This window comes from Dioscorea cayenensis, chromosome 11, assembly GCF_009730915.1.
Source record: "Dioscorea cayenensis subsp. rotundata cultivar TDr96_F1 chromosome 11, TDr96_F1_v2_PseudoChromosome.rev07_lg8_w22 25.fasta, whole genome shotgun sequence".
Taxonomy (NCBI): Eukaryota; Viridiplantae; Streptophyta; class Magnoliopsida; order Dioscoreales; family Dioscoreaceae; genus Dioscorea; species Dioscorea cayenensis.
In genome coordinates, this window is record NC_052481.1 from 19,457,358 (window position 1) to 19,483,173 (window position 25,816).

Here is a 25,816-nt window from a genome sequence, read left to right on the forward strand (position 1 = left end):
CCATTCACTACACTCTTCATAAAAGTTAATAATTTGGAGGAAGACATAAATTATGATTGCTAATCAAACATACATCAATGGATCATGGAGAGTCCTCGGAGATAGGAAAGGATCCATTAGAGTCTTTGCGTGATAAGGTACATCTTCAGATTAATGTCTAATTCTTGCAAATAATTAATTAACTTCTTTTTGTCAGAAAACATCATCTCAATTTTAGGAAAAATCCCATTTACAGCAGCCCATTATTATAGTTCATGTCCTATAACTTGGTTAGTATTAAGGGTTTTGTGTGTGTGAGAGAGTGGGGATTAGAGAGATGATAAAATTATTTCAGTAGTTGAGAAGCATGATAACTAAATCTGTTTAAGAATTAGTTAATTATTATCATAGTATAACTTCCTTTCTTCATTCCTTTTAGTTGTATCTAATTTCTAACTGATAAAGTAATTAATTAGTTTGCATTTATTTGTTGTGTGATATACCATCCAAATTGGCATTTGTCATGCCCACATCCAAATTGGCACTGTTTCTTTAAGTGAATTAGATTAATTTTTTATTTTTTACTTTGTCGTGGGCCTTGTGGCTTGCATTAGCATGATATTGTTCTGTTTTATCATAAGTTGTAGTTAATGTAATGTAATTTATCATAGATTAATTTATCTATGATTGGTAGTTTGTATGCCTAGTAACATAGAAACAATGAATGGTTGTGTGAGGATGAGGGAATGCTCAACATGATTTGGTCCTACTTTTAATAAAGTAGTGGGGACCACAAAGAGATGTTTCAATTTAATACAACTTAGTACGATTTTTTTAAAATGATATGATACTAAATTTATTTGTTGTACAGCTTGGTAGATTTTTCCTTGACAACTTCCTTGCATTTATTTGTTGTGCAGCATCATGGAGGATTACATAATTAAGTACCATCATGGAGGGATAATGTTAAAAGAAGATGCCAAATATGTCAATGGGTCAGTTGTGGAATTTGCAGTAGACCCTGATAAATTGTGTTATTGGGATATGTTAGGAGATTTGAAGGAGCTCGGGGTATGATATTCGTGAGATGTTTCAATTTATTTTTTTGTGGATGATGGGAGGACACTAAAAAGTATTACGAATGATGAAGGTATTGTATCTTTTATGTGATAAATTAAGAAGGCATGGCACATTAGATATTTTTTTGTTGAATCATTAGACATTAGCCATGAGGATACCTTGCCGATGTCTTATTGCCTAATTCTCAAGGTGTTGTGGAGTTGGAAATGGGTGAAGATGATGATGATAGAAGTAGCGGTGCCTTGGGGTAGAAGATGATGAGGGTCAAGATGATGAAGAAAGATTAGTGAGTGTGCCCTTTATTAACTATAGCTCGGATGAAGATGAAGAAAAAGAAACCAAGCTAGGGATAAGGTGGCCAAATATATCCAACTTAAGAAAAACAATCCGGTAGGATGTTTGTGAAAAGAAACAATGAAGATGGAGATGCATGTAGACTTGGTAATGTTTCAGAATCCAAAGTAAGAAAACAATATGGCATCTACGATTGAGAGTGGTAAAGTGACTGGGTATGAGAGTGATTATATAGACTCCTCGGATCCCTGGCAGCTTATGAAGAAACTAGTGGGAATTGCGCTGTCGATGATGCAATTAGGGCATAAGTCTAGTAACAAACACTATGATCCTAATGCTCCATTGGCTGATTTTTTTAGACCTAAATATAATTTAAGATGGATCTTGTGGAGTTCTCTGCTAGAAAAGGGTTTGAGTTTAGATATATTAAAAATGATGCAAAGAGGGTGAGAGCTAGGTGTATTGCAAAGGGGTGCAGATGGTTGATTATATGCTCATGGTGCAATGGGAAAAAGTTGTATGTTGTTCAAAACTATGTTGCAAAACACTTATGTCTCCTCAAGGTTGTACAGAATAAAAGGGTAACTTCTAATGTGGTTGCGAGAAGGTTTGGTGATATAATCAGTAGCATGCCTTTCATTAGGCCTAGCAATTTAAAGGTGATGGTTAGGAGAGAGCTAGGGTTTTTATTTACAAGCAAAGTATGCAGTAAATGCCAAGGGTTTGGTGCTCATTGAAGAACAATTTCGGGAGGATTTCGGTCTGTCGCACAATTATGCAATGGAGTTGAAGGACACAAATCCACAGTACTAATGTGGTCATTGTCTCTAAAAAGGAAGAATCCAAAATGAGCTACCTATGTTCCAAAAAGATGTACATTTGTTTAATGTACTACTGAGAAGGGTTTATTCTTTGGTTTGAGGAGGCTTATAGGTTTGGATGGGTGTTTTTTGAAGGGTTTAATGAAAGGCATGCTTCTAGTAGCGAGTGGGAAGAGATGGGAACAATCAAATGTTCCTATAGCATGGGCAGTGGTAGAAGGAAACAAATGAAAGTTGGACTCGGGTTTATAGAGCATCTCAAAGTTGACTTATGCATTGGCGATGGACTTGGATGGGCTATTGTCGTTGACATGCAAAAAGGTTTCTAAAAACTTTATTTAATTTTTCCTTCACGAAACTTAATTTTAATTGCATGATTGTTTTTATACTGAGGTCTAATCCATGCAGTGAATGTACTTTTACCCTAATTGAGCATAGGATGTGTGCGAGGCATGTTTATGCTAGATGGGGGAAGAAATATCAAGGTAAAGAACTTCAACTTCATTTTTGGAGCTGTGCCAGGTCAACTAGTCAGCCAGAGATGCAAAGACATTTGCAAAATATGAGAAATCTAAAGGGAGGAGTGATGGCTGTGGATGAATTATTGGAGAGATGGCCAATTAATGGTTGGTGTCAAAGCTTTTTCAGGTGACCTGATTAAGTGTGAGAGTATAGATAACAACATGTGTGAGACCTTTAATGGGGTGTTGTTAGAAGCCAGGAGCAAGCCTATAATTTCCATGTTTGAAGATATGAGGAGATATGTGATGACTAGGGTTGTTGTCAAGAGAGAATATGCTATGAAGTGGAGATTTGATTGTGGCCCCAACATTGTTTCCAAAATTCAGAAAGAAAGGAGTAAGAGTGTAAAGTGGCAGGTGGAATGGAATGGAGGTACAAGCCATGAAGTGTTTTGGGATGACCTAGTGCAACATGTGAGAGAGGTTTATGTTATTAGATTAGCTAACCAGAGCTGCACATGTGGAAAATGGGATAAAAGTGGTGTCCCTTGTCAGCATGGCATGGCTGTAATTGCATTTTGTGGTGAAGACCCAGTGAATTATATCTCTGACTGGTTCAAAAAGGAAACATACTTAAGAGCCTATCAGTTTACTGTAAGCCCATTAAAAGGCAGGACATATTGGCCAATAAGTGAAGCAGGTCCACTATTGCCACCTATAGTTAAAAGGATGCCTGGAAGGCCTGCAAAGAAAAGGAAAAGGGAACCACTAGAGAGCAAGAATAGAAGCACAACAAAACTTTCTAGGGCAGGCAGGGTTATGAAATGTGGAATATGTCATACTCAGGGGCACAACAAAGTTGGGTGTCCAAGAAGAGTTAATATTGTAAGTTTCTCACATCTCTTTTGACTAGCTAATCTTTATTCTCATTTTTACTTAATTGGGCATACTAATCATAATGTGAGGCAACAAGTGATGGCTCCCAGCTTGATACACCCCAGACAACAATTGATACAACAATTAATTCAACTAGGCAAGAGACACACAGAGGAAAATCTATTGGTACTCAATCATCAAAGGGACAAAACATTACAGACTAGATCAAAGAAAAATCGAGAGAGCAGTTATTTTTGAGAGTAAGTAACTAATTCTCATGGTTCAACAAATTACAGCCCTATTGATGAATTTTCTTTCATGTAATATGTTGTGTTGAGTTACAAAAGGATGAAAAATTTGTTTGTTATCTTGTAGAGGGTGCCCACCGGTGAATTTATTATTGGAAAGGAACCAACGCTGGTTATTCATTCATTACTCGAGTGGATTAATGGTAATATATCTTTTCCCCCTTTTAAATCCATCTTACTAAACCATGTATCATTTTTTGTGTTACTAAAACATGTTCTCTGGTGAATATCTAATATCTAATGCTCGGGGAAAAAAGGAATAGGATGGCTACTCAAAAGGAAAAAAATGTAATGAAGAAGGAGCAAGCCAGCCTATATCTACAACAATTGAGGTTCCAGACCACTTGTCAACACAACAAAGTATAACAAGGGATGCAAAATCGGAAGATCCTCATATCACGAGTCAATAGTTATGCTTGGTTTTTTTTTTTTTTGTCTCAATCTGCACAAATGATGTGTGAAACCTAATGACATGCAATTTTGGGATGCTTTTTTTGTAACTGTATGTCAGTATGGGCCACATGATCATTGGTGATAAACTAATGTTGTTGCTCTGTTACTCAATTAAACATGTACCAATGTCTGAAGTGCTTGGATGTAATATGTAAAACAAAAATGCTTGGATTTATAAGTGTTGTTAAGAATGTAGTTTTTTGTAACAGATTATGAGTGTATTTTTAATATGAAATTGTGTAATTTCCAAATTAATATGATCAATGAAGTACATGTGTTACCTTTGTTTATTAATATGTGTAACAAATTTTGAGCAGATGGAAGTTTGTTTTTTATTTCCTTTACAATTTTAGATTTTTATGACACCAATAATTTATCTGTTGTTAAGGTGAGCAACACATTACATGGTTGTCATCCAATTTCACATTACTTGTCACTTGTGTACTCTCTTTACTCTAGAGTGTAGAATGAAAGACAAGTATTTTGTTTTTATGTATTTTAAACTCAACCAGATTTTGAATCTTTGTCCTGACAACACCTCAATCTCATTTTATTTAATTCTTTTAATTCCTTTTATTCTCTTATATCAGAAACACAAAATTACAAATTTAGTCACTTACTGAGCAAAATCAGAACAATAGATACATCACCAAAACAATAGATACAATGGAACAAAGAAATTATGAAAAATAAAATCATTAAAAGGAACTTATGCTCAAACATCAAGCACAATGCCTCATTTAGCCATTTGTTATATGTTTTAAAATTGGCTATTTATCGGTCTGGAGCATGATGGTGAAGTCTCGACAACGGTTGCTATGGGGTGGACAATATTGGGGAATTGGAAGGAGATAAGGGTGATGGTAAGGATGATCAGGGATTGATATCTGTGAGAGTTTCACCATGGATGAGGGAAGATGATGAGCAAGGATAAATGTCGGGTTTTAAAGGCTGTCCAACGGGAGACGAAGGTGACGGCGATCAGCGGTGAATTGGGAGAGTAAACTAGGTTTTGAGTTCTTCAACGGGGATGAGCGAGGATGAGAGTTGGGTGAGCAGGGGTTTGGATCCAAACAAAAGATCCGAACCGTTATTATTATTTTAATATATTTTTTTATTAAAAAAGATTTTTTTTAATATATTTTAAAACATAAACATCCACATCATCATAAATTAATCCATGTAAGCATAAATTAATCCACGTCAGCCATTACGAGCGGGAGAAAAAAACGTCTGCCCTATATTTGGACTAAGATTGCCCTAATTAAAAATAGTAGAGGGACATGAAAGATATAAATTGAAGTAGAGGGACCAAAAAGGCACACTTGCATAAGTACAGGGACCATTTTGGGAATTACACCTATTTATACATGTACCCCTGGTGGGTATTGGGATTAAAATATTAAATATTTTAGAGGAAAAAAAAAAACATTTTTGGTCTTCGCTTGAAGACCTTCAAATTGTCTCTCTATGTTGTTGTTTAGTTAGGTGTATGATTATAGTGGCATATAGATAAATTTGATCTCAATAATAATAATAATAATAATAAATGAAAAATAATAGGGTTACAATCAAAATGAGTTGTTCATTTTTATTTTTAAACAATAAAATAAAATAAATATTTTTCCCTTGTATACACCTGAAAATTCATTTAATTATGTGCATATCTTTCAATAAAATCAAATGCTATGTGTACCTTTGAATTTATTTATTTTGGTTCTTTTAGTGTGAGTGCATCTATCCAACCACCCACTCTACACTGTTGAAATATATTATAACATGTTAAATTAAAAAAAATTATCCATATGTAATTCTAAAAATTTCTAACCATCATTAAATTAATATTTTTGTATATATACCCCTAAAAATATTAGACTCACTTTATTCATTACAGCTAAATCCTAAAAATCTTTAATGTTGATTAAGTCAATAGTTTTACATCCCTAAAAAATTAAAGCTGATTTTATTTAGTACTTCTAAATGAAAATTTACATTGCCAGAAGTAGTTTAGGAATTTAAACTTTATTTTATTATTATAATTTATAATATATTTTAATAATGTCTATGATATATATATGTGAATAGGTTGGATTTTAGATAGCATACATGGCATTTGATTTTAGAGAAAAAAATATATATATTTTATTAAATGAATTTACAAATATGCAGGTAAAAACTCCAAAATAAGTTATTTTACTACAAACAAATAAATTACCAAAACATGACAGCAAATATTTAATTTTCAAATTAAAAAAAATCAAAATATTGCAACTTAATGACTGTTGCAAAATAAATAAATAAACAAATTTAAATAAATAAAAACTAAAATGCTCCTCCACGTCTCTACATGCCAACCAATCAATGAAAGTGAATCAAGTGATATGAAACGTCCAAAACATTTTTTTTTTAATTTTCATTCCATTTTATTCCAAATATACCAAACACATGACACCACCTAAATGTTAATATTTAGTGAGCTGAATCAACAATAAATAAATAAATAAATAAAATTTAGGAGACATTTGATTGGAGGAATTTATTTTGCAATAATCAGCATTTTATTATTATTAAATTTTGAATTAATCAGTATTATATATATATTTGATAAATCTGTATTTATTAATATAATTATTTAAAATTATATATATATATATATACACACTGACTAAAAAGAGAGAGTGAGTTTGGTTGGGTGTAAAGCACGGAGTGGGAGAGGTCTATAGATTTTAAATCTATTGACATCCAAAAAGACTAGGCCTTATAATATATATATATATATATAGATAATATTATTTGTTTATAAATAAATTATATAATCATAAGTTTAAATATTATATGAAAATAGAATATAGTATGTTTCATTTCCCTCTCAATTTTCTATTTTTAAAGTAATTTTGAGCTTAAAATTTTTAAAATCTAAAGCTCAACAAATCCTAGAGCTTAATCATTCAAATTAAAATTTCAAAATTTAAATTTAGCCTAAAAATTGGGATTTTGATTTATATGCACATCTCTACTTCAACAAACCTGTAACCGAAACAACCTCTTATTATTATCTTTTTATTCATATAAGTAAAAAATTTTGAGTAGTGTAATTCGAATTTCAAAAGCTCCACCTGAATTTATTTATTTAACCAAAGAAAGAATGTGCCTAAAAAAGAAAAATAAAATAAAATTCAATATTGGAAACCTTTGGGTTGGGTTGACCAGACCACATTGGTCCCATTTTTTATAACTGGGAAAAAAAAATCTCAGACATTTTCCTTTTCTTTTTCATTATTTTAATTTTTGAAATATTATATCTTTTTTTTCTGTATAATTTACCTTCTCATTACAGCATTTCAAACATTTACCATGAAGGGTAGTTTTGGAATTTTCGTTGAAGAATTGGAAAGGATGAGCTTTTCTCTTTTGTAAATTATTACTATTAGTAAATAATAAATATTGAGAGTTTTTTTTTTTGTTTTTATATCATTAATCTACCTCAATTTTTAAGGTATTTTTGACAACTAATTTTCTAAAAGCCACCGTCCCTAATCTAGTTCTAAGTTTCTAAAACAAAGCTTTGCATGTATAAAAATCAGAGATTAAAATCACTTACTTAAAATAACTTAAATCTCTATAATTTAAACCAACTCAACATGATTCGTGAAACTACTTAACTCATATTATAAATATTATTTATTTTTAAATAATATTAAACTCAAATATATAATATAATAATTAATGGCAACTTGCTTTATTAATACGGGTCCTAGTTTTAAAAAAATCAGAAGTTAAATTCTAAAACTAAATAAGACAAAAATATTGGTGCTTGTTGAGTTTACGAATACGCTTTTAAACCCGTGCACGTTTATGATTTTATTTGGATGAAATAACTTGTCGCTTATTTGTTAAAATAAACAAATATAATATAATAAGTTAGATTAAGTACATAAATGGTAAAAATCTAATAAAAGAAGCAAAACAACAATATCCGTGACCCCACAAGGGCACCACAAGTCATGCCAAGAGTAACTACTGTTAAGCAACATGCGCAGTTCAAAGCTTCAAAGGAATCCTTGTTCTTATTATTCTGCCTTCAACTGACTCTCTCCAACCTTTTCAATTTTTTAAACAACCATTCAAATTTATCAAATCTCTTAAATATCTCTGATTTTTTAAAATTTTTATTTTTAAATTTAAACAAAATTAATATTATTAAATTATATTAATCTTACTTCTAAACGGACACGCTAACGCTTTATAATGATGTCACTTATACACTTACTTAGAAAAAGAGCGAAACTCACCCCTTACATACTTAACCGTGTTATCCTGTTTTGTTGATGTGAAAAATATTTTTAGTATTTTATTAAAATATTGAGAGAGTGATAAATCGAAATAGAAAAAAAGTTCAAAATTTAAAAATAATAAAATAAATATAAAAGTCAAGAGTTATATGGTCAAAATAAAATTATAGATGTTTTTAGTAATTTTCCCATTTAATATATAAATATATATATATATATATAATTGATTGGAGAACAAAAAGCTCAAGGCTGAAAGCATTATATCAATCACATGAGCATGTCTCCACTTTCACTTGTTGTTATTGTACAAACAAACATATATATATATATATATATATATAATAAATAATCATTATCCATGCATGTCTCAAATTTGTTCACGAGTCCTCAGGACTTGTTTTCACGTGCATCCTGTGTAAATGAATGAATGAATGAATAAATACTTAGCAGTTAGCACCATGGCATTGTTTCATGTGGATGGATAAGCATATATCCATTGCCAAATTAAAGGAAAAACCAGACCTTCATTCACTGAATCACAAGCAACTGTTTTGACTATGATTGTAAAAACATAACAAAAGTAGCAGTACCAGTGTTTCACTTTCTTTCTTTCTTTCTTTCTTTAGTTTTTTCCCCCTTTTTATTTTTCTTTTTCAGTTTGTGTGTTTATGATGATATCATGAACATTCAAAAGGGCAGTATGGTGACCACTGTTGCATTTGTTGCTATTGGTGCCAATTCTGGCAGTGGACCACATCTTCTTTTGAAGTTCAGTAAAATGTAAAATAATTTGAATAAAAACTTCAAAAGATTTCTGAGCCTTTCAGTTGAATTTTTGTTTTAGCTCTGAAGCTGCTTTTGACATCACATCAAGTTAGAGAGTAGCAGTGACACTCATGTATTAGTACATTATTTAAGTCTTCTAGAAACATAGATTTTACATTTGTATATTCAAAGTACAATAGATTGATTTAATACAGGAAAAGAAAAAGAAAGGAAGAAAAAAATATTGCTGAGAAGGTATTTCAATCCAATCTTGGAAGTAGCTTTATGAGTTTAAGGGACCACAGTGATATTAATGATGAAGTGTTGATTAATTTGTCCAAAAAAAATAAAAAGAAAAAAAGTTTTAGTTGCCATTTCAAGTGTTTTCTAAGCTCATCAATTGCTCTTCTTAGATCTTGTCAGTATTTCAAGGCATGGTTGAGAAACCAAGGAATTATCAGCAAGTGGAATTTCTTTCTTTCTTGCTTTCTTTCTGTATTTTTTTTTTTAAAAATAATTATATTTATTTAGTTGCAAATGGGTCCATATATGCTAAAAAAAAAGGAATAAAATGATAAAGCAAAGTGGGCCATGGGGGTTTATTGGGTGATGTGGATAATCAGTGACCACTTGAATTTTAGTGAAGATTGAAGAAGGAAAATTCAGTGGGGATTTGTTTTCTGTTTGGTAACAATTGAGAAAAATTTTTGCTTGCTGGGTTTCAATCAGTGACATAGAGTGTGTGTGTGTGTGTGTGTGTGTGTGTGTGTGAGAGAGAGAGAGAGAGAGAGAGAGAGAGAGAGAGCTGAGGGAGCATCTTGCACTCTATTTGGTTGGTGGGTTGTTTCACTGTCCTGTGTAGCAGGGAACTGTACAAACAAAAAAGAGGTTCATGTCTGTTGTTTTCTTTTGATTCTTGAATTTGAATGATTGGAAGAGTCTGATTACAAGAAGAAAAAAAATTGATTTTTTTTTTTTAATACCAAGCAGTGCTGTATGGCAAAAAAGAAAGACTTTTTCTTTTACACCAGTTGTTGTATTTTGACTGCTAGGTTTTCACTGCAAGGTTAAGAGGGAAACCAGCAAAACAAAAGGGGCTGTTTGAAAGGCCTCTCTAGATTTCACTGGCATCTGGGGGTGTTTTGTTTGGGTGCTGGAGGTCTCTTTCCAATCTCACTATCCAAACCCTAAATTTCCATCCACTTGTATTCTGGTAAGAAGATTTTTTTCTCTTCTGCTTCTTGTTATTGTTGCTGTTGTTGTTGTTATTGTTGTTCTTGTTATTGCTTTGATTTCAAAGAATCATGGTTCCTCTCTCCTATTATTAGGTAGGCAGTGGTGTCTTTTTTCATTGCATTTCCAGAAAGCCCCATTTTTTTCTCATCAATTGCTGAACTTCCAGCAATTCTTCTTTACCCTTGTAGTGCCTTTTAGGGTTCTTTTTGGTGCATTACTCTCTTCTTGGTCCTCTTTATCTATCCCTGCCCACCTTTGCTCTGACACCTCAGGCCACCATACTTGAAAGTAATCACCAATTCATCATCTTCATCATCAAATTGCTGCCCTTTTTTTTTTGTCCAAAATTTTCTTCTTTCAATTAGCTTCAAGGTGTTTCCAATCAAACAAGCAGCAGCTCAGATCCAGTTCTCAAGAACCCTTGCTTAAAAATCTCGCCTTTCCAAGACATATCTATATATTGGTTTCAAGAGGAAAACCTGCTTGTCTGGATACTTGAATTTTGAGAGGATTATATGCGCGGTTGTTTGAAGAGAGCTAGATGGTCACTGAAGAGGCTAGCAGCAGCTCCGTGTGGAGCAGAGACCAGGAGAAGGCGTTCGAGAATGCCTTGGCCACTGTCCCGGAGGATAGCAGCGACAGGTGGGAGAAAATTGCTGCTGCAGTGCCCGGAAAATCCATCGAGGAAATCAAGTGCCACTATGACCTTCTAGTGGAGGACATCAATGGCATCGAGTCAGGTCGAGTGCCTGTACCTAGCTACAAATCTTCGTCGGAAGGTTCAGCTGACCATGCTAGTGAAGGCGGAAGTGGTAAGAAAGGTGGGCATTCTTCCCATTTACATGGGGATTCCAATCATGGAGGCAAGGGATCGAGATCGGATCAAGAGCGACGAAAGGGGATAGCATGGACTGAGGATGAGCACAGGTTAATTTCACTACTCTTTACTGGTTTTCCAGTTTTTCCTTGTGCTTATATAGATAACAACTGTAGAGACAACCAAGTGTGATGTTTCTGCAAATGATTTCAATTGGTTGCATTAGTTTATTTGGGAGTAGTTGTTGAGCACCTTTAGTTACTTGAATATACAACTATTTGCACAAAAAGTAGGCATGTGCTGCGTAGATCTGAGCATGGAAAACAGCTTATTGCTTTTTAGAAATTGAAATCATGGTAGTAAAACTATACTTTTGTTAGGTCCAGTTGAGTTTGAAGCAAACAATGGAAACTTTTTCAAGGTTAATCATATCTATACTTTCTTTATGCTTCCCTGTCATGACTTGGTCTTACGTCCCAAGATCACCCTGGGGACTTAAATTTCTCATCCAACTTAGCTTCTTTGCCTCCTTCCCAATATAACTGCTTCTTAATGCTTTTTTTTTCTTACTTTTGTTTGGCACCATCGTTAGCTAATGGTGGCTAGTTGCTTAATGTTTCATCCTCCTGTCTATTCCTTATTTCCGATCTATGACAAATTAGTCATTTGGTTTGAAATGAATTTGTGGTTCTTGTTTGTTAAACTTTCACGAAAGATATTGGCGCTCAAACTTACCATTTATGGAAGTTGTGTGCTTTAGTAGCTCTCTGCCTCCCTTTGGATTAAATTTATTTTTGGAAATGTTTTTTGTGGGTATTCGAATTGTCACTAGTCTTGGGTTGAAATTTTCTATATTAATACCTTGACTTTTAGATTGGCTACTACTTAGTCACTGTCGTGTTCTTTAGATAGGGGAAAAAACATCCACCTATATCGCATGTCAAAATATCCGAGTTTCCATGAAATGAATCATAGTAATATGCCACTGTTTACCTGGCTCTAGCTTCTGTCACGAAGTATATCATGTATTGATAATAAATCAGTTGATGAGCATGACTACTGTTATAAACAGATGAATGAGTGAATACTAGTGCATTGAAATGCAGAAATGGTATTGCAAGGTTCGCCAACTGAAAAAAAAATTAATGGGTTTGATTATCAAATCACTAATTACCAAAAAGAAGAACACAAGAGATATTGGCATGATAAATGTACATAGCGATCAGGTTTGATGAGTGTGTAAATTCTGTTTGAATTACTCAAAAAAATCTTAGTGATGATTTTGCTTTTCCCTACAGACATCAATGTACTTGCAACTTGTTCTAGTCCTTTTAGAAGGTATGTTTAAGGTGTCGAAAATGAGTTTTCTTGGGATGCCTATAAAGATAGGAGAATAATGAAGCTGAAATGATCCATAGTATTCTTCAGTTGCTTAGTTTCATTTGCCACGTTGATAGCTCTTGTAATTTAAAACCGTCGAATGCCCAACCAAAAGCAAAAGTGAGTTTCTGATGCATAAAACTTGGCTGTAGTTGAGTGTCATCTCTTCTTATTCTCACCGTTATAAATACAAAAAGTGTTTGCTGAATTCATGCTATGATGTTCCAAGTCTTGTGAAGCATAAATAAGTGAATTTTTATTAGAAATCTTGGTTAGATGTAGATTGTTGAGCAACATCCTTATCATCATTTATATAGTTACAAACAAAAGCAGCAGCAGCTTAAAAACTCAATAATTTGCTTCTTGTGTGGATATGGTGGTCCATTTATATTTGCAAGTGCCATGTACCACTTGTCATATTCATGCAACTCAGAAACTACAGCTGAGGGAGTTTCTTATTTGAGTCCTTTATACTTGTCAGAAAATTGTTTGTGTACCACTCATTACTTTTGACTACCATTTTCCATCAATGGATATCATGATCAGCAATGATTGTGCCTTTTGTTTTAAACTCATCATAATGTCCAAGGGTGTTTTGATAGAGATTGTTTGGTGTTTCTCTATTGATATCTTTTCTTGACTTATTTGCACAGTTACTGTTGTGCATGTCTTTATTATTTTATTGGAAAGCTATATTGACTATTCGCTTAAAGCATTGAAATAAGTCAATAACTTAACTCACAGGTACTGTCTAAAGTTAAATGCATAATTGTGATCATTAAATTCTGTTGATGAGTTCATTAATAAATTCGCCAGTATTATTTTTAGCCTTTTAGTTTGCATCATGAGAAAAACTAAGAAGCCATTAAATACAATTCCCTCACACATGCCTTAAATTTCTGAAATGATTTTGTAATTCTTTTTTATATTTTACAAGTTTTGTTTTAGTACATGTCTCTTTTGAAAAGCCATGCTTCAGTTTGATGCAAGAAAAACTTTTTTCAAACATACAGTTCTGGCATGATATTAGAGCCCTTATGAGTGGGGGGATTATTTCGTTGTTGCTTAGAATTGATCTTGTAATTGTTTGAATTTGAATTTTTTTATTGCTTAAAACTCTCTTTGCTAATAATGAGATTCAGTTATTGACACATTGTTAGCACCTTCTCAATTACTTATCTGCCTAATCCTCACTGAAACAGGTTGTTTCTTCTCGGCCTTGATAAGTACGGCAAAGGTGATTGGCGAAGCATATCGAGAAACTACGTGATATCTAGAACACCTACACAAGTGGCAAGCCATGCGCAGAAATACTTCATCCGTCTGAACTCAATGAACAAGGATCGAAGGCGGTCAAGCATTCATGATATCACCAGTGTCGGCAATGGAGATATGTCAGCTCCTCAAGGACCGATCACAGGTCAAGTGAATGGACCGGTGGTAGCTTCAGGAAAACCCGCTAAGCAGACCTCTCAACCTCCGCCGGGTCCTCCTGGAGTTGGTGTCTTTGGCACTACTATCGGACAACCAGTTGGGCCTCTAGTTTCTGCTGTAGGCACTCCTGTTAACCTCCCGGTTCCTGCAGCACCACACATGGCCTACGGGGTTCGGGCTCCGGTTGCCGGAACAGTAGTTCCTGGTGCTCCGGTGAACCTCCAGCCGATGACCTATCCTATGCCTCATGCATCTGCCCATAGATGAGCTGTACCGTGATCTGTGTACAAATTAAACAGAGAACAGAAAGCACTATGTTCCTATTATCTCGTCTTTCATCGAGGTGGAATAAGCTAGCTGTGGCGAGCACATAGGTTCTACTGCCATTGTGAGTAATTTAGTCGCTTAGAGTTGAACCTTGTCGAATTATCATGTTTTAAGGAAGTCATAGAGCCAGGGGATCAGATTCGTGTACAATGTACCATGATACAAGTAGGAATCGAGACCAGGACAATACGCTCCGTTGCGCGTGTCCTTGAAAGCTCTGGTTTCTTTTGCTGTTGTATTTATCCAACTCATCTGTGAAGAAGCAGGGATGTAAAATCTAAGTAATAAAGAGACATGTATCATGTTGACATTTTTAGTATTTCTGTTCATATCTGCATTGTCTCAATTTCTGCATTTTCTGGTTAGGAATTTATTGAATTCCACATTTGATATTAATTCTTTTTATGAATTCAAAGGCACAAAGTTCAATGCATCGTTTGGTTAGATTCACTTAGATTTGTTCTTCTTTCTGCTCAGATATAGACAACTAAGCTACCATTTTTCTGTCAAATTTCTGCTAATCCTCACCAAACACAGATTGGATTGGTTAATTAATCGGTGACTCAGAGCTGCGTCGGCATGTGATAAAGGTGAAGAAAAAAAAGTAAAGCTACCGGATTTGGTGCCAAACACATCATGTAGGGCCAATTCCACACCAGCAAACAACTGTTCTGATTTCATGGTTCAATTCTTGATCTTATGTTCTTCTTTCCAACATGTACACATGACATGTTCAAGATATCTTTTATTATTACATCAGTATATAACTGCTTTTCTTCTCCTAAATTCTCTTTCTGTTTTTTTTTTATTGTTTTCTGATGATGTGGTGATTAGTCAGTTGCATGGCTTGGTGACTCATTCAACCAATTGGTTACATGCCTTTGAATTCAATGCTCTTGTTTATAAAAAGCCATCTTGCTGCTGCATTTGGAACAAGAGCATTCTCAGAAAGACTAACCAAATTAGCAGTTGCAGCAGAAGAAGAGAGTTTGAGTTTGATCCTCATTGAACAATGATGGACACAAACAATGGTGAAGTGATTGGTTTTCCGGTTGGTTCGATCACGTATTCAGCTGAGAAATTGATTGATTTTCCTGCCCCTGATATTGAAGTTGTTTTTGGCTGCAATGTCTGCAATTCTCATGCATCATCTCAGTTCAAGAAGAGTAATAATCATCTCTCTCTCTTTTCATTCTTTTCGGCAAAATTCACCTTAGTTTCATTTTGCTAATAAGCAGACATCTTGTTGAATGCAGATAGAAAGGATCCAGTAAAGTATTGGATGAGCAGGTTCAGCAAAACAGCAAAGAGTTATGCGAAAAGCATTCGAGCAAATGGTAAGTACCGATGAAAATTAATGCCAGCTTCCTTGGAGTTTTTTTTTTTAAAAGAATTCTTCATCATCTAAAGTCATATTTTCTTTGTTCAAATCTGCAGTGAATTTTGGACCGAAAATTGTTGATACTGTGAAAGGAAAACTGAGCTTGAGCAAGAGAGTTCTTCAAGTTGGAGGGGTTGAAAAAGTCTTCAAGCAAAGTTTTTCTGTCGGAAAAAGAGAGAAGCTTGTGAAGGCATTACAATGTAATATATCAACAACAGCAGGTCCAATTTCTGGCATGCTTTTTATCTCCACCGAAAAGATTGCTTTTCATAGCGACAAACCCATCAACATTACCTCTCCGAAAGGAAACCAGGCCAAAGTTCCCTACAAAGTAATCATCGATAAAATTTTTCATTCTTCATTTCTGCAATCATTATTATTATTATTATTATTATTATTATCTCAGGTTATTGATTGTAATTCTTTCTGCACAGGTTGTGATTCCACTGAATAGGATCAAGAGAGTTCATCCAAGTCGAGACAAGAACAAGCCTGATCAGAAATACGTTCACCTTGTAACCGTCGATGATTTTGAGTTTTGGTTCATGGGATTTGTTAGTTATCAGAAATCACTCAAGCACTTGCAAGTACAACAAGCAAACTGCAATTCAAATGCATTGTTCCTATAAATTATGTTTTTTGTTTCAACTCATAAACTTAGAATTAAGTTCTTGTAATCAGTATTGGAATTGCCGGCAATTTTTCTCATTGAGGGATTTCAATACTTGTCTCAAGATCATGATGTAAATGTATGTCACCGAAATGATTGTTAATGAAACACAAAGTGTTCTTTTTGTTGATTATATCTTCATTTCTGCATAATTTTTTTCTGTAATTCTTCTTGGAGAATCTGAAATAATAATTTGAGTATATTCAGTATTTGCACTTTATCTTTTCAAACTCCATCTTTTCTTTTTTCACATCAAAGTTACCTTTCCACCTCCAAATGAAATAAATTAATGACAAGACTTGGTTTTACAGCTAAGTATTGAGTCATGATACAGTATTTCTTAGTCTTTCCAGGTCATTTGGCAATTCATTTGGTTGTCAAAAGTATTACACAAACTTGAGTGTGTTTGTATTGAATTGAAGTAAATCAAATATAGATACGAAGAGAAAAGCAAATGCACCGATAAAGTTTTCTTTTCTGTTTTGCATATTCGATATGTTTTTCTTTTTTCTTTGTAGCTATTGCTTTTGGAGTCACTACTAGTCTCATTTCTGCTAAGTCAATAAATTTTATTTTTCTTTCTTTTAGTTAAAATGGGGCCAATGTAATACATGTTTGATTTACTACTGCCTTAAGTAGCATTGGAGATCAGTTAACAACATAGCTAGATTAACATCAATATGGTTGGCTCAAATGGTTGAAGTTTGACTAATTTTAAAAAGTATTTTCGAGTTTAAATTCTTCTCTACGTAAAAATAATATCCACTGAATGAGATTTATTTTTTTTATAAGACTGTCATTATGTTATCCCAAAAAACCTATAAGTCAGAGACCCAAACCTCCACATATACACAATCACGCAAAAAAAATAAAATAAAATTTTTGATCTGCTAATTTCTTAGATGTTAAACTTTAAACTAATCTAAACAAGATATTGGAAGTTCTATAAGAAAGTAAACCTTTCTCAATGGGTGTTATTTTGCATACATAAAAGTACAAATTCAATAATATTATTTGATTTTGTGAACCAAGCATCTATCACTTAGGTCAATCTCTTGCTAATATCAAAGGATTTATTAGATGATTTATGAGAGTAACTTGCAGTATTACATCATAAACTTACTGAATTTGAACATTAATCTATAAGCCTATGTACTTACCTGTGCTGAATTGAGTATTGCCACTTCACACATTTAATCTAATTTGTAACTAAATTGGATAACATAAAATATTTATTAAATATTGATAATGTGAGGGTTAAGTCACACACACACACAACACATGAGTTATGGTAGATAATATAAATTTTTTGTTAAATATTAATAAGGTGAGGCTTGAATCACACATAATGCATGGAATATAATGAATTTACTTTTGAATTAAATATTAATAAATTTAATTAATAAATACATGCGTCAAAAATGCATGATGCAAACTGAACATATTACGTGCATTTGATTCAATTTAATAACTTAAGCTGATAAGATGAAAAATATAAATTTATATATTTAAGTATTTTTTTTGTTAAAGTAACCTACATGAGACTATCAATTACTATAATAATCAGGAAAAATACAAAAGTTAATTTAGCAATTCAACCCTCAAGAACAGTCAACATGGCAAAAAAGCAAACTCAAAAATAAACAGCAGCACCAACAAACAACCAACAACTAACATGCAGTTTTGGACCCAAAAGCCTCATCAAATGCTGGAAAGTAAAATAAAGTCCTATCATTTGTAGGATATGATAAAAGATTCATCTTTCCTTTATATCCCACTTGACCACCTCCTCAATTCAAGGAAAAAGCCTGAAACTTAACATGAAAGTTCCCATGAAAATTTCACCCACAAAAGATACAAATACTGTTGCAACACCATACATAAACTTTTAAAGAGACTTAATAGCAAAGGATTCAAGGATCCCTTTCTTTTGTCATCTGGACATCATAATATGCCCTTTTTATGCCTGGTGAGAAGATGGTGACACTAAAGTTTTAAGTGGTGATTCACTTGATGGCTTTTGTTTCTTTTAGTAAAGAACTTAGTACCAACCAAGTTCATGAATCTGCTATATAAGATTCCACATTGTTCATTTGTTCAGCAAAGAACAGGAGACATATCACAAAGAGTTAAACATGAAGAATTTCTACTTTGATCATCATGCCATTGGAATTCCGGTCAATTCTGTTGCTAACGAAGAATCGGCTTGTGTTGTTCCTCGTACTGATTCATACTTGTCCACCCAATTCAAACGAAGTAATGACTGCTCCTCTCTTAATGTATCTTGGCATTGTCATCTATTCTTTTATGCGAAATATTAAATCGATTATTTATGGATATGCAGATACATTGAATTCGGTAATCAACCACATTATCAAGTTGAGCAAACGAGCAGATAGCTATGCACAAGGCATTCGTGACCATGGTAATTATTCGCCGATAGAATGTATCATTTCTGAATATTGGTAAGAATTTACATCTAAATTTTTATTGTTGGATTGAAACTGCAGTGAGTTTGGGTCCGAAGATATCTGAAACAGTGAAGGGAAAGCTGAGGTTGGGAACACGAATTCTCCAAGCAAGAGGACTGGAGAGAGTTTTCCGAAAAAGTTTTAATGTCGGAGAAGATGAAAAGCTGATAAAGGCTTTCCAGTGCCATTTATCAACCTCAGCTGGTCCGATTGCAGGATTGCTCTACATTTCAACAGAAAAAATCGCCTTTCATAGTGATATGTCTTTCAGATTCACATCTTCAAAGGGGAATACTTTGAAAAGCTACTACAAGGTGAGTCTCCATCCCAACAAACATCATCGATAAATATGTACATAAATATATCTATATTTCCTGAATCTATATATCTTTTGTAGGTTTTGATTCCATTGGGACGGATAAAGAGAGCAAACCCAAGCGAAAATGGAAGCAGGCCGAACCAAAAATACATACAAATAGTAACAGAGGATGAATTTGAGTTTTGGTTTATGGGATTTCTTAGTTACCAGAGATCTTTCAAGTACTTGCAACATGCAATAACAGAAGTACACATGAGCTTATGATTTAAGTGTGATCAGTTATTTGGTCTTTGCATATCTTTTTTATGTACATTATCACTGTAATATCACAACAAACCATTTCATTCGTGAGAAATGAAGATGATAACCAAAAGTTTGATAAATTTCTCATCATTCAGTACATGGACATGGTCTATTATTGCAAGCAAAAAATTGAGTATATGTCACTTCTTTTCTCATAAATTGATATCATCACAATAATCAAATAATCTGTAGATGACACAGGTTATCTCTTCAAGTAAGAGAACAGGTTACAGAAATAATATTTATCTGGTATAAAATAAAATAACATGCCCGGCAAAGACATTAGACAGCCAGGGAAAGAATGAATATCAAAGAAAAGAAAAAAAAAATGAAAACATATGTTCAGGACAAGGTCTCCTATGAAGAATCTTTGCAACAGGTGATCACGCAATCATTTAAAAAGGTAGTGAGTTGAGTAGTATAGAGGACTGGATGGTTGCGAAAATGGTCGACATGAGGTGAGGACACAAAATCACAAGCTCTTACCACATGTCCAGCTCTTCTTTGCCTCTCAATGAATGTTTCCACAGATTTTGCCGGAATGACTCTGTCAGCAGAGCTGTAAATATACAGTTGTGGGCATTTTGGTTGTTCTGATGATAGAACTTCCAATACATCAGATAGCCTCCTGTCAAAAGGGCAAAAAGTAAAAGTTAAGATGGATATTTCATAGATATAAGGGTGAAAACAGTCATATATCCACTGCATATTATAAATTCTAGGTATGTCACACACATTGAGCTGATAGAAAGCCCAGTAAAAATCCTAATAAAGCAACATCTACTAAGTTCCAACTACATCTTATGGTGATATTAGGACCACATCTACATGTGTTTTCAATAGGTTCAAACATGTCTATGACCATTTTAGTTATATTTTCATAATGTACATCAAACCATATCATGCACAACTGAAAAAATGCATCGAAGTTTCACCACCTACTAATGTTTACTAATCTTAGCAAGCACAAAGCTCAGGTGTCAGGATTGAATGCATGTAGCTGCTAATTCAGAATCATAGAATGACAAAATCTGGAAAAAAAAACAGGATACCTGTTAATGCTTGGAAGGTTCAAAACCACCCCAAAGAATCTCTCAAGAATGGTCAGCAGAGCAGTTTCTGCAAGTGCTGGTTTTTGATCAAATTTAGAATTGGAATGGACCATCATGCTCAGCCCAGCACCATTTGAAACCAACCCACCCTTTGTTGCTACACTCTGCTTCTTCAAAAAAATGCAGCAGAGAAACCGGACGCCCAAAACCTAGAATGAACATTTTTGAAGTTGTTTAGTTTACATAAAATGACTTCAAAGGTTGCCACTTTCTATACTATTAAAACAAGAATACATCTGACTAATGAGACAATTTCCAACAACAAGATACATATGAAAAAGAATCTACTTCGACTTGAGTTCTTCCATAAGAAAATGGCATCACATCAACAGAGTAAAAACAAGCCTTGTTAACAAAAGCACTAGGAACAATGTGATTAAAAAGAAGAGCATCGAACCAATGCTGTGAACACTAACAAAATTATAATTTTAACCTGCCACGACTAAATTCCCAAGATATACTATTTAATAAAGTAAACATTAGACAGAGTTCAGCATTATCTCTCACCTGAGGGTCAGGAGCAGCAACAGGTGCAGAGTCCACAATGCAACCTTTGATCTTCCCCATTAATGAAGGATCATTCTTCTTAAACTTCTCCAATAAAACTCCATATCTGTAGCAAGTTCAACAAGAAATCCAAATCAATACTGCAACAAAATTCACTACATAAAAAAAAAACCACCAAAGAACACAACACTCACGTCAACCAGCCAGTATTACTAAACGTATGAAAGACCAGTTTTTTCCCATCCTCTTCTGCAACACAACCAGCCAAGTGCTCAGCAAACAAATCAAGATTCTGCTCCACCTTCCCCCCAACCTTGTACCCAATGATATCTCCCATGGGAAAGGTGAAAGTAATAGCATGAAACCCTCTCGCAGTGTACCATTCAGCATACTTGTTCAAATGCTTCTGCTTTGCACCCAACCACCCCAGCAAAACCACCACCGTCTGAGACTTAGCCAAAGAGCATTCAGACTCCCCCAAACTCGGTGCCGGCAAGTGCCACTGATACATAACATCATCCGCCGGCGAAGAACGGATCGCTGGACCAATTTCCTGCGGCTTCGCAAGCTTAGCATACTGATAAGGAGCGATGAGAACCGGAAGGGAGGCCCTTGTTAGGTTGGAAATGGAAATCCGGGGAAACCAAGAAGGAGACGCAGAGAAACCCAGTGAAGGCGAGGGAGATGGCTGTGTTTCGGCGGCTTTTGGACCAGGGAACCTCTCAGGGAGGTCAGTAGACACGGCGGCAACGGCAACGGCAGCGATTGCGGAGAGAGGACGGTGGAGAGTCGTGGAGAAAGACGCCATTAGAGAAGCTTAGATGACCTCGTGATGTTGGAGACGATGATCTAACCAACAACCTGAAGGAAATACAGATATGCTCGTCATGTGTTCGATTAAATGCGTCAAAAAAAGACGGATAGGACTCCGTCGCATTCAATAATGAATAAACTCCCGCCTAAAAAGCCACGCGGGGTCGAGATGGTCAAAAAAGACTAGCAAGGGTAGTGTTGTAATTTCACACGCACCGAATCGTGAAAACGTGATTGGGAAACGGACAGGCTGTTTTGACAGCCCGTCCCAACTGCATCCACACGGGCCCACCAAGACGGGTTTTTGTTTTTCTAAAATAAAATGAATTATTAATTATTATTACTGAAAAAAAAGAAAATTAATAATAAATAATTTCGGGAAAAAAGAAACGCACCACCGGCCTAATGCCCTAGTGGTACCGGGTCCCCAAGAGTTTCATGGAAATTGCGTGTTCGAGCCTTGCTCCACGCGATGCTTTGTGCTTGAGTGAGGGTGCTTTGGCGCCTGTCCTTGACTTTCCTTAGTGGGGGACAGTGATGTTTATCGTCCTGTGTCACCCAAAAAAAAGAAACATGCGCAATTCACGATTCTGAGAACGGGACAAAAGAAGAAATTAATAATAATAAAAAAAAATTAATTATTATTCTTGTTGCAAAAATTAGACATGTAGAAAGGATTAACAATCTTTTTTTTTTAAAAAATAACGATAAAAAAATAACGATAAATTACCAAAGAAAAAAAAAGGCCGACATTAAAATAGGAGGAGAAGATGGAGAGAAATAAAAATAATAAAAAAAATATTATTCTTGTAGAATGAGTGAAGACGGAGATAAACTCAAAATATAAATTAAAAAGACATTAATACCCTTCTTCAACGACAATCCTAAGAGAAGATAGCGCCTGGGATCAAATAAAAAAAAAAACAAATTAGAAAACCCAATAACTCCAACCCAATGCGTAAAGAGAAACAAACCCTAATAATTTGCAAGAAATTTATAAAAATCAAAGAAGAAGAGTGGAAAGTTTTGGGGGAATTGAAAGATGATGGTACCTTGAAATCAGGACAACTAAACCTCGATCCGGCGAGAAGATTGGGAGAAGGCGAGCGAATGAGGAATGGAGATTTTAAGAAGGGGGGGGGGAGATAGAGGTAGAGATAGAGATAGAGATAGAGATAGTAGCGTGGAGTTTCCGTTGATTCAAATTGGGGGCGTGTGTTTCTGGGTCACTGGATCTGCGGGAATATTCTTTGATTAGATAACAGCCGTCTGATCTCTTCTTTGCCACGTGGCTAACTGGGATGGATTCCAAAAGCTTCTAGATTAGTTGTTACACGTATCTCAAAGACAATATGTTTGGGCTTTTTTTGTATGGGCTAAGTATATGCCCAAATTAGGAATATGTTCCTTGATTTAAATATCTATTTTCTTAAAATTATTATTATAAGATTTTAGAAAATCCTCATTTATTAATTTTTTTTGAGTTTTGGTATGTCTCCTGACAATCGGGGGTTTTTCTCCTAATAATAATAATAAATTCTTAATTTTCTCTTTTTTTTATCGAAAATTTTGTGTAATTTTTATAAATAATCACACATTTAAAATTTAAATTATTTACATTGAAATTATTAATTATTTGTATAAAAATGTATTATATTTTAATAAAAGACCAAATCTCCCCCATATAATTTAAATTTTCTTAAAATTTGATTAATTGGTGGTGCAATTTCATAAATTATGGTATTTATTTTAATATTTAATATATAGATAGCTTGGTTATTAAATGACAATGTTGTTATCTTTTACTCTAAAAATTACTAAATTAAGATGGTCAGAGGGCTAAAAATAATGCACATCATGGTTTCGTAATAATTATCAGAGAAATATGTTCATGGGATCATTACTTTATTGTTAATGAAAGAAATGGAAGTATCAAACGGCTAGAATGATATTAATAACAAAATTAAAAGGATTACAATAATATCAAATTACTATAAAAATTTATCTAAAATATTCTAAATCCTATAGAAAACAGCAAGAATAAAGAAACAGATTTTATTTATTATATAATCCAATATTCATCTGAATCACCTCTCAATACTTTCATAAAGTAGTTTTTTTTTCTTTCTCTACTCAAGCTAAGATAATTGATATCAATTACCCCTCGCTTTGGTCTCGGAGGGGAGGGGAGGAGGGGGAGTGAGGGGAGGAGTATGGAGGGCTTTGAGTAAAAATATCGTGTTTGGCTCACTGGCAGGGTGTGGAGGAGTAGTTTATTTTTGTTTAGCTGAAAAGAGAGGAGTGGGGAGGAGAGAGAAAGAGTGTAATGTGATTCGACTATTTTTGCCTCGCATAATAAAATAGGTAATAATATATATAATAATCAATTGTAGAATAATAATAATAACACAATATATAATATATGATAAACATTATAAAACACACACAATAATTAGGGAAAAATATTTATTTGAAAAAAAAATTATGAGGAGTCATAACATCTTGATTATAATTGACAAATATTGGTTAAAATGTGAACACCCAATGATCATTCAAACATACCCTATTTTTGTCATATTTATTCATAAACTTATGGTGAAAACATACTTGAAAAGCATACCCTATCATATTTAACAAAAATTATGCTTTCATGATAAACATATTCACAATCCCAAACAAACAATCACTATGATACAATAGGAATTCTACATATAGGTGAAGGGCATTAATGATATTTTGCATTATTTAAAAAAATAAAAAAAATAAACATCCACTCCCCCAAAAGACCCCAATTTGGGGGAGTGGATTATGAGGTGAGGAGGGGTGCCACCCTCCTCACCCCTCTCACCCCCTTCACTCCCTCAACCAAACAACACCCACACCCCCAACACCCCTCACCCTCCTCCTCCCCAACCAAACAAAGCCTTAATGAGGACAAGTATAGAAGAATTAAAATTTGAGTGAATGTTTGTGTTTTGGCTATCGCTATCCTTAATCGACATTGATCCCGACACCAATCCAGAGTGCTTTCAATCATCTCTTTCTGAACAAGTCTCGAACCCTCTGCCGAGCTCTACCTTGCCCGCATTTCTATTTCGTTGAAGGAGGCCAAAGAATGCTTGAGTTAATGTTTGTGTTTTTAAAATTCTGTTAAAGGGGAGGTCATGGGTTCAAATCCCTCTCTCGAAAGTATTGTTCTCCTACTGTTCATGCAATGTGCATTCGGGATTTCTATGCTATTATTGCACTGTATATACACTATACACACGGACTTCAGTACTGTTCAGTACTGTTTATATTCATAAAAAATGTGTTTGTCGCCTATTATTTTTTTTTTAAAAAAAATCTATTAAGTTCGTTAGTTGCCTGAATTTATATAGAAGAAAATGAATGGCCTGGATTAGTCCATCAAGGTTTGTCTTGTGAGTTCAAAGGAGGATGCGTAAAGATAAGTGTGTCTTAGTTAGGGTAAAAATCCTAAGAGTTCATCAAACTATAGCCAAATATCAAAATGGGCATCACTCTTCAATTTGTATTTTTTTGGGTATTATATTTAAATTTCACTTCAACGGGAGGGTACCAGCCCATTTTCGATGAGAAATTATTGATGTGGCCGCAGGAATGATCATGTGGCATGTGTTTTGACAACTCATTCACTGATGTGGGAACGCCAGCGAGGATGTTGTAATCCTTATCACCCGTTTTGTGCCACACCAT

General features: G+C 34.2%; 4 protein-coding genes across 4 annotated transcripts; 3 read left to right on the plus strand and 1 right to left on the minus strand.

The window, feature by feature from the left end:
* The first annotated feature begins 10,066 nt into the window (after positions 1 to 10,066).
* LOC120272008 (transcription factor SRM1) lies at positions 10,067 to 14,854 on the plus strand. The gene is made up of 3 exons (XM_039278710.1): positions 10,067 to 10,217; positions 10,382 to 11,492; positions 13,965 to 14,854. Exons 2-3 carry the CDS (start codon positions 11,107 to 11,109, stop codon positions 14,461 to 14,463), a joined length of 885 nt encoding a protein of 294 aa, XP_039134644.1. The 5' UTR covers positions 10,067 to 10,217; positions 10,382 to 11,106; the 3' UTR covers positions 14,464 to 14,854.
* Positions 14,855 to 15,350: 496 nt separating this feature from the next.
* LOC120272009 (GEM-like protein 7) lies at positions 15,351 to 16,707 on the plus strand. Its single transcript, XM_039278711.1, has 4 exons — positions 15,351 to 15,689; positions 15,780 to 15,860; positions 15,961 to 16,235; positions 16,339 to 16,707. Exons 1-4 carry the CDS (start codon positions 15,536 to 15,538, stop codon positions 16,531 to 16,533), a joined length of 705 nt encoding a protein of 234 aa, XP_039134645.1. The 5' UTR covers positions 15,351 to 15,535; the 3' UTR covers positions 16,534 to 16,707.
* A 1,929-nt stretch (positions 16,708 to 18,636) lies between these two features.
* Positions 18,637 to 19,747, plus strand: LOC120272655 (putative GEM-like protein 8). The gene is made up of 4 exons (XM_039279529.1): positions 18,637 to 18,830; positions 18,919 to 18,999; positions 19,085 to 19,359; positions 19,443 to 19,747. The coding sequence occupies exons 1-4, from the start codon at positions 18,710 to 18,712 to the stop codon at positions 19,626 to 19,628; spliced, it is 663 nt and encodes a 220-aa protein (XP_039135463.1). The 5' UTR covers positions 18,637 to 18,709; the 3' UTR covers positions 19,629 to 19,747.
* Positions 19,748 to 19,811: 64 nt separating this feature from the next.
* Positions 19,812 to 23,240, minus strand: LOC120272656 (transmembrane protein 53-like). The gene is made up of 8 exons (XM_039279530.1): positions 23,152 to 23,240; positions 22,966 to 23,000; positions 22,495 to 22,648; positions 22,316 to 22,411; positions 21,481 to 22,147; positions 21,287 to 21,392; positions 20,720 to 20,928; positions 19,812 to 20,295 (listed from the first exon to the last, which is right to left on the minus strand). The coding sequence occupies exons 5-8, from the start codon at positions 22,092 to 22,094 to the stop codon at positions 20,025 to 20,027; spliced, it is 1,200 nt and encodes a 399-aa protein (XP_039135464.1). The 5' UTR covers positions 22,095 to 22,147; positions 22,316 to 22,411; positions 22,495 to 22,648; positions 22,966 to 23,000; positions 23,152 to 23,240; the 3' UTR covers positions 19,812 to 20,024.
* Positions 23,241 to 25,816: the final 2,576 nt, after the last annotated feature.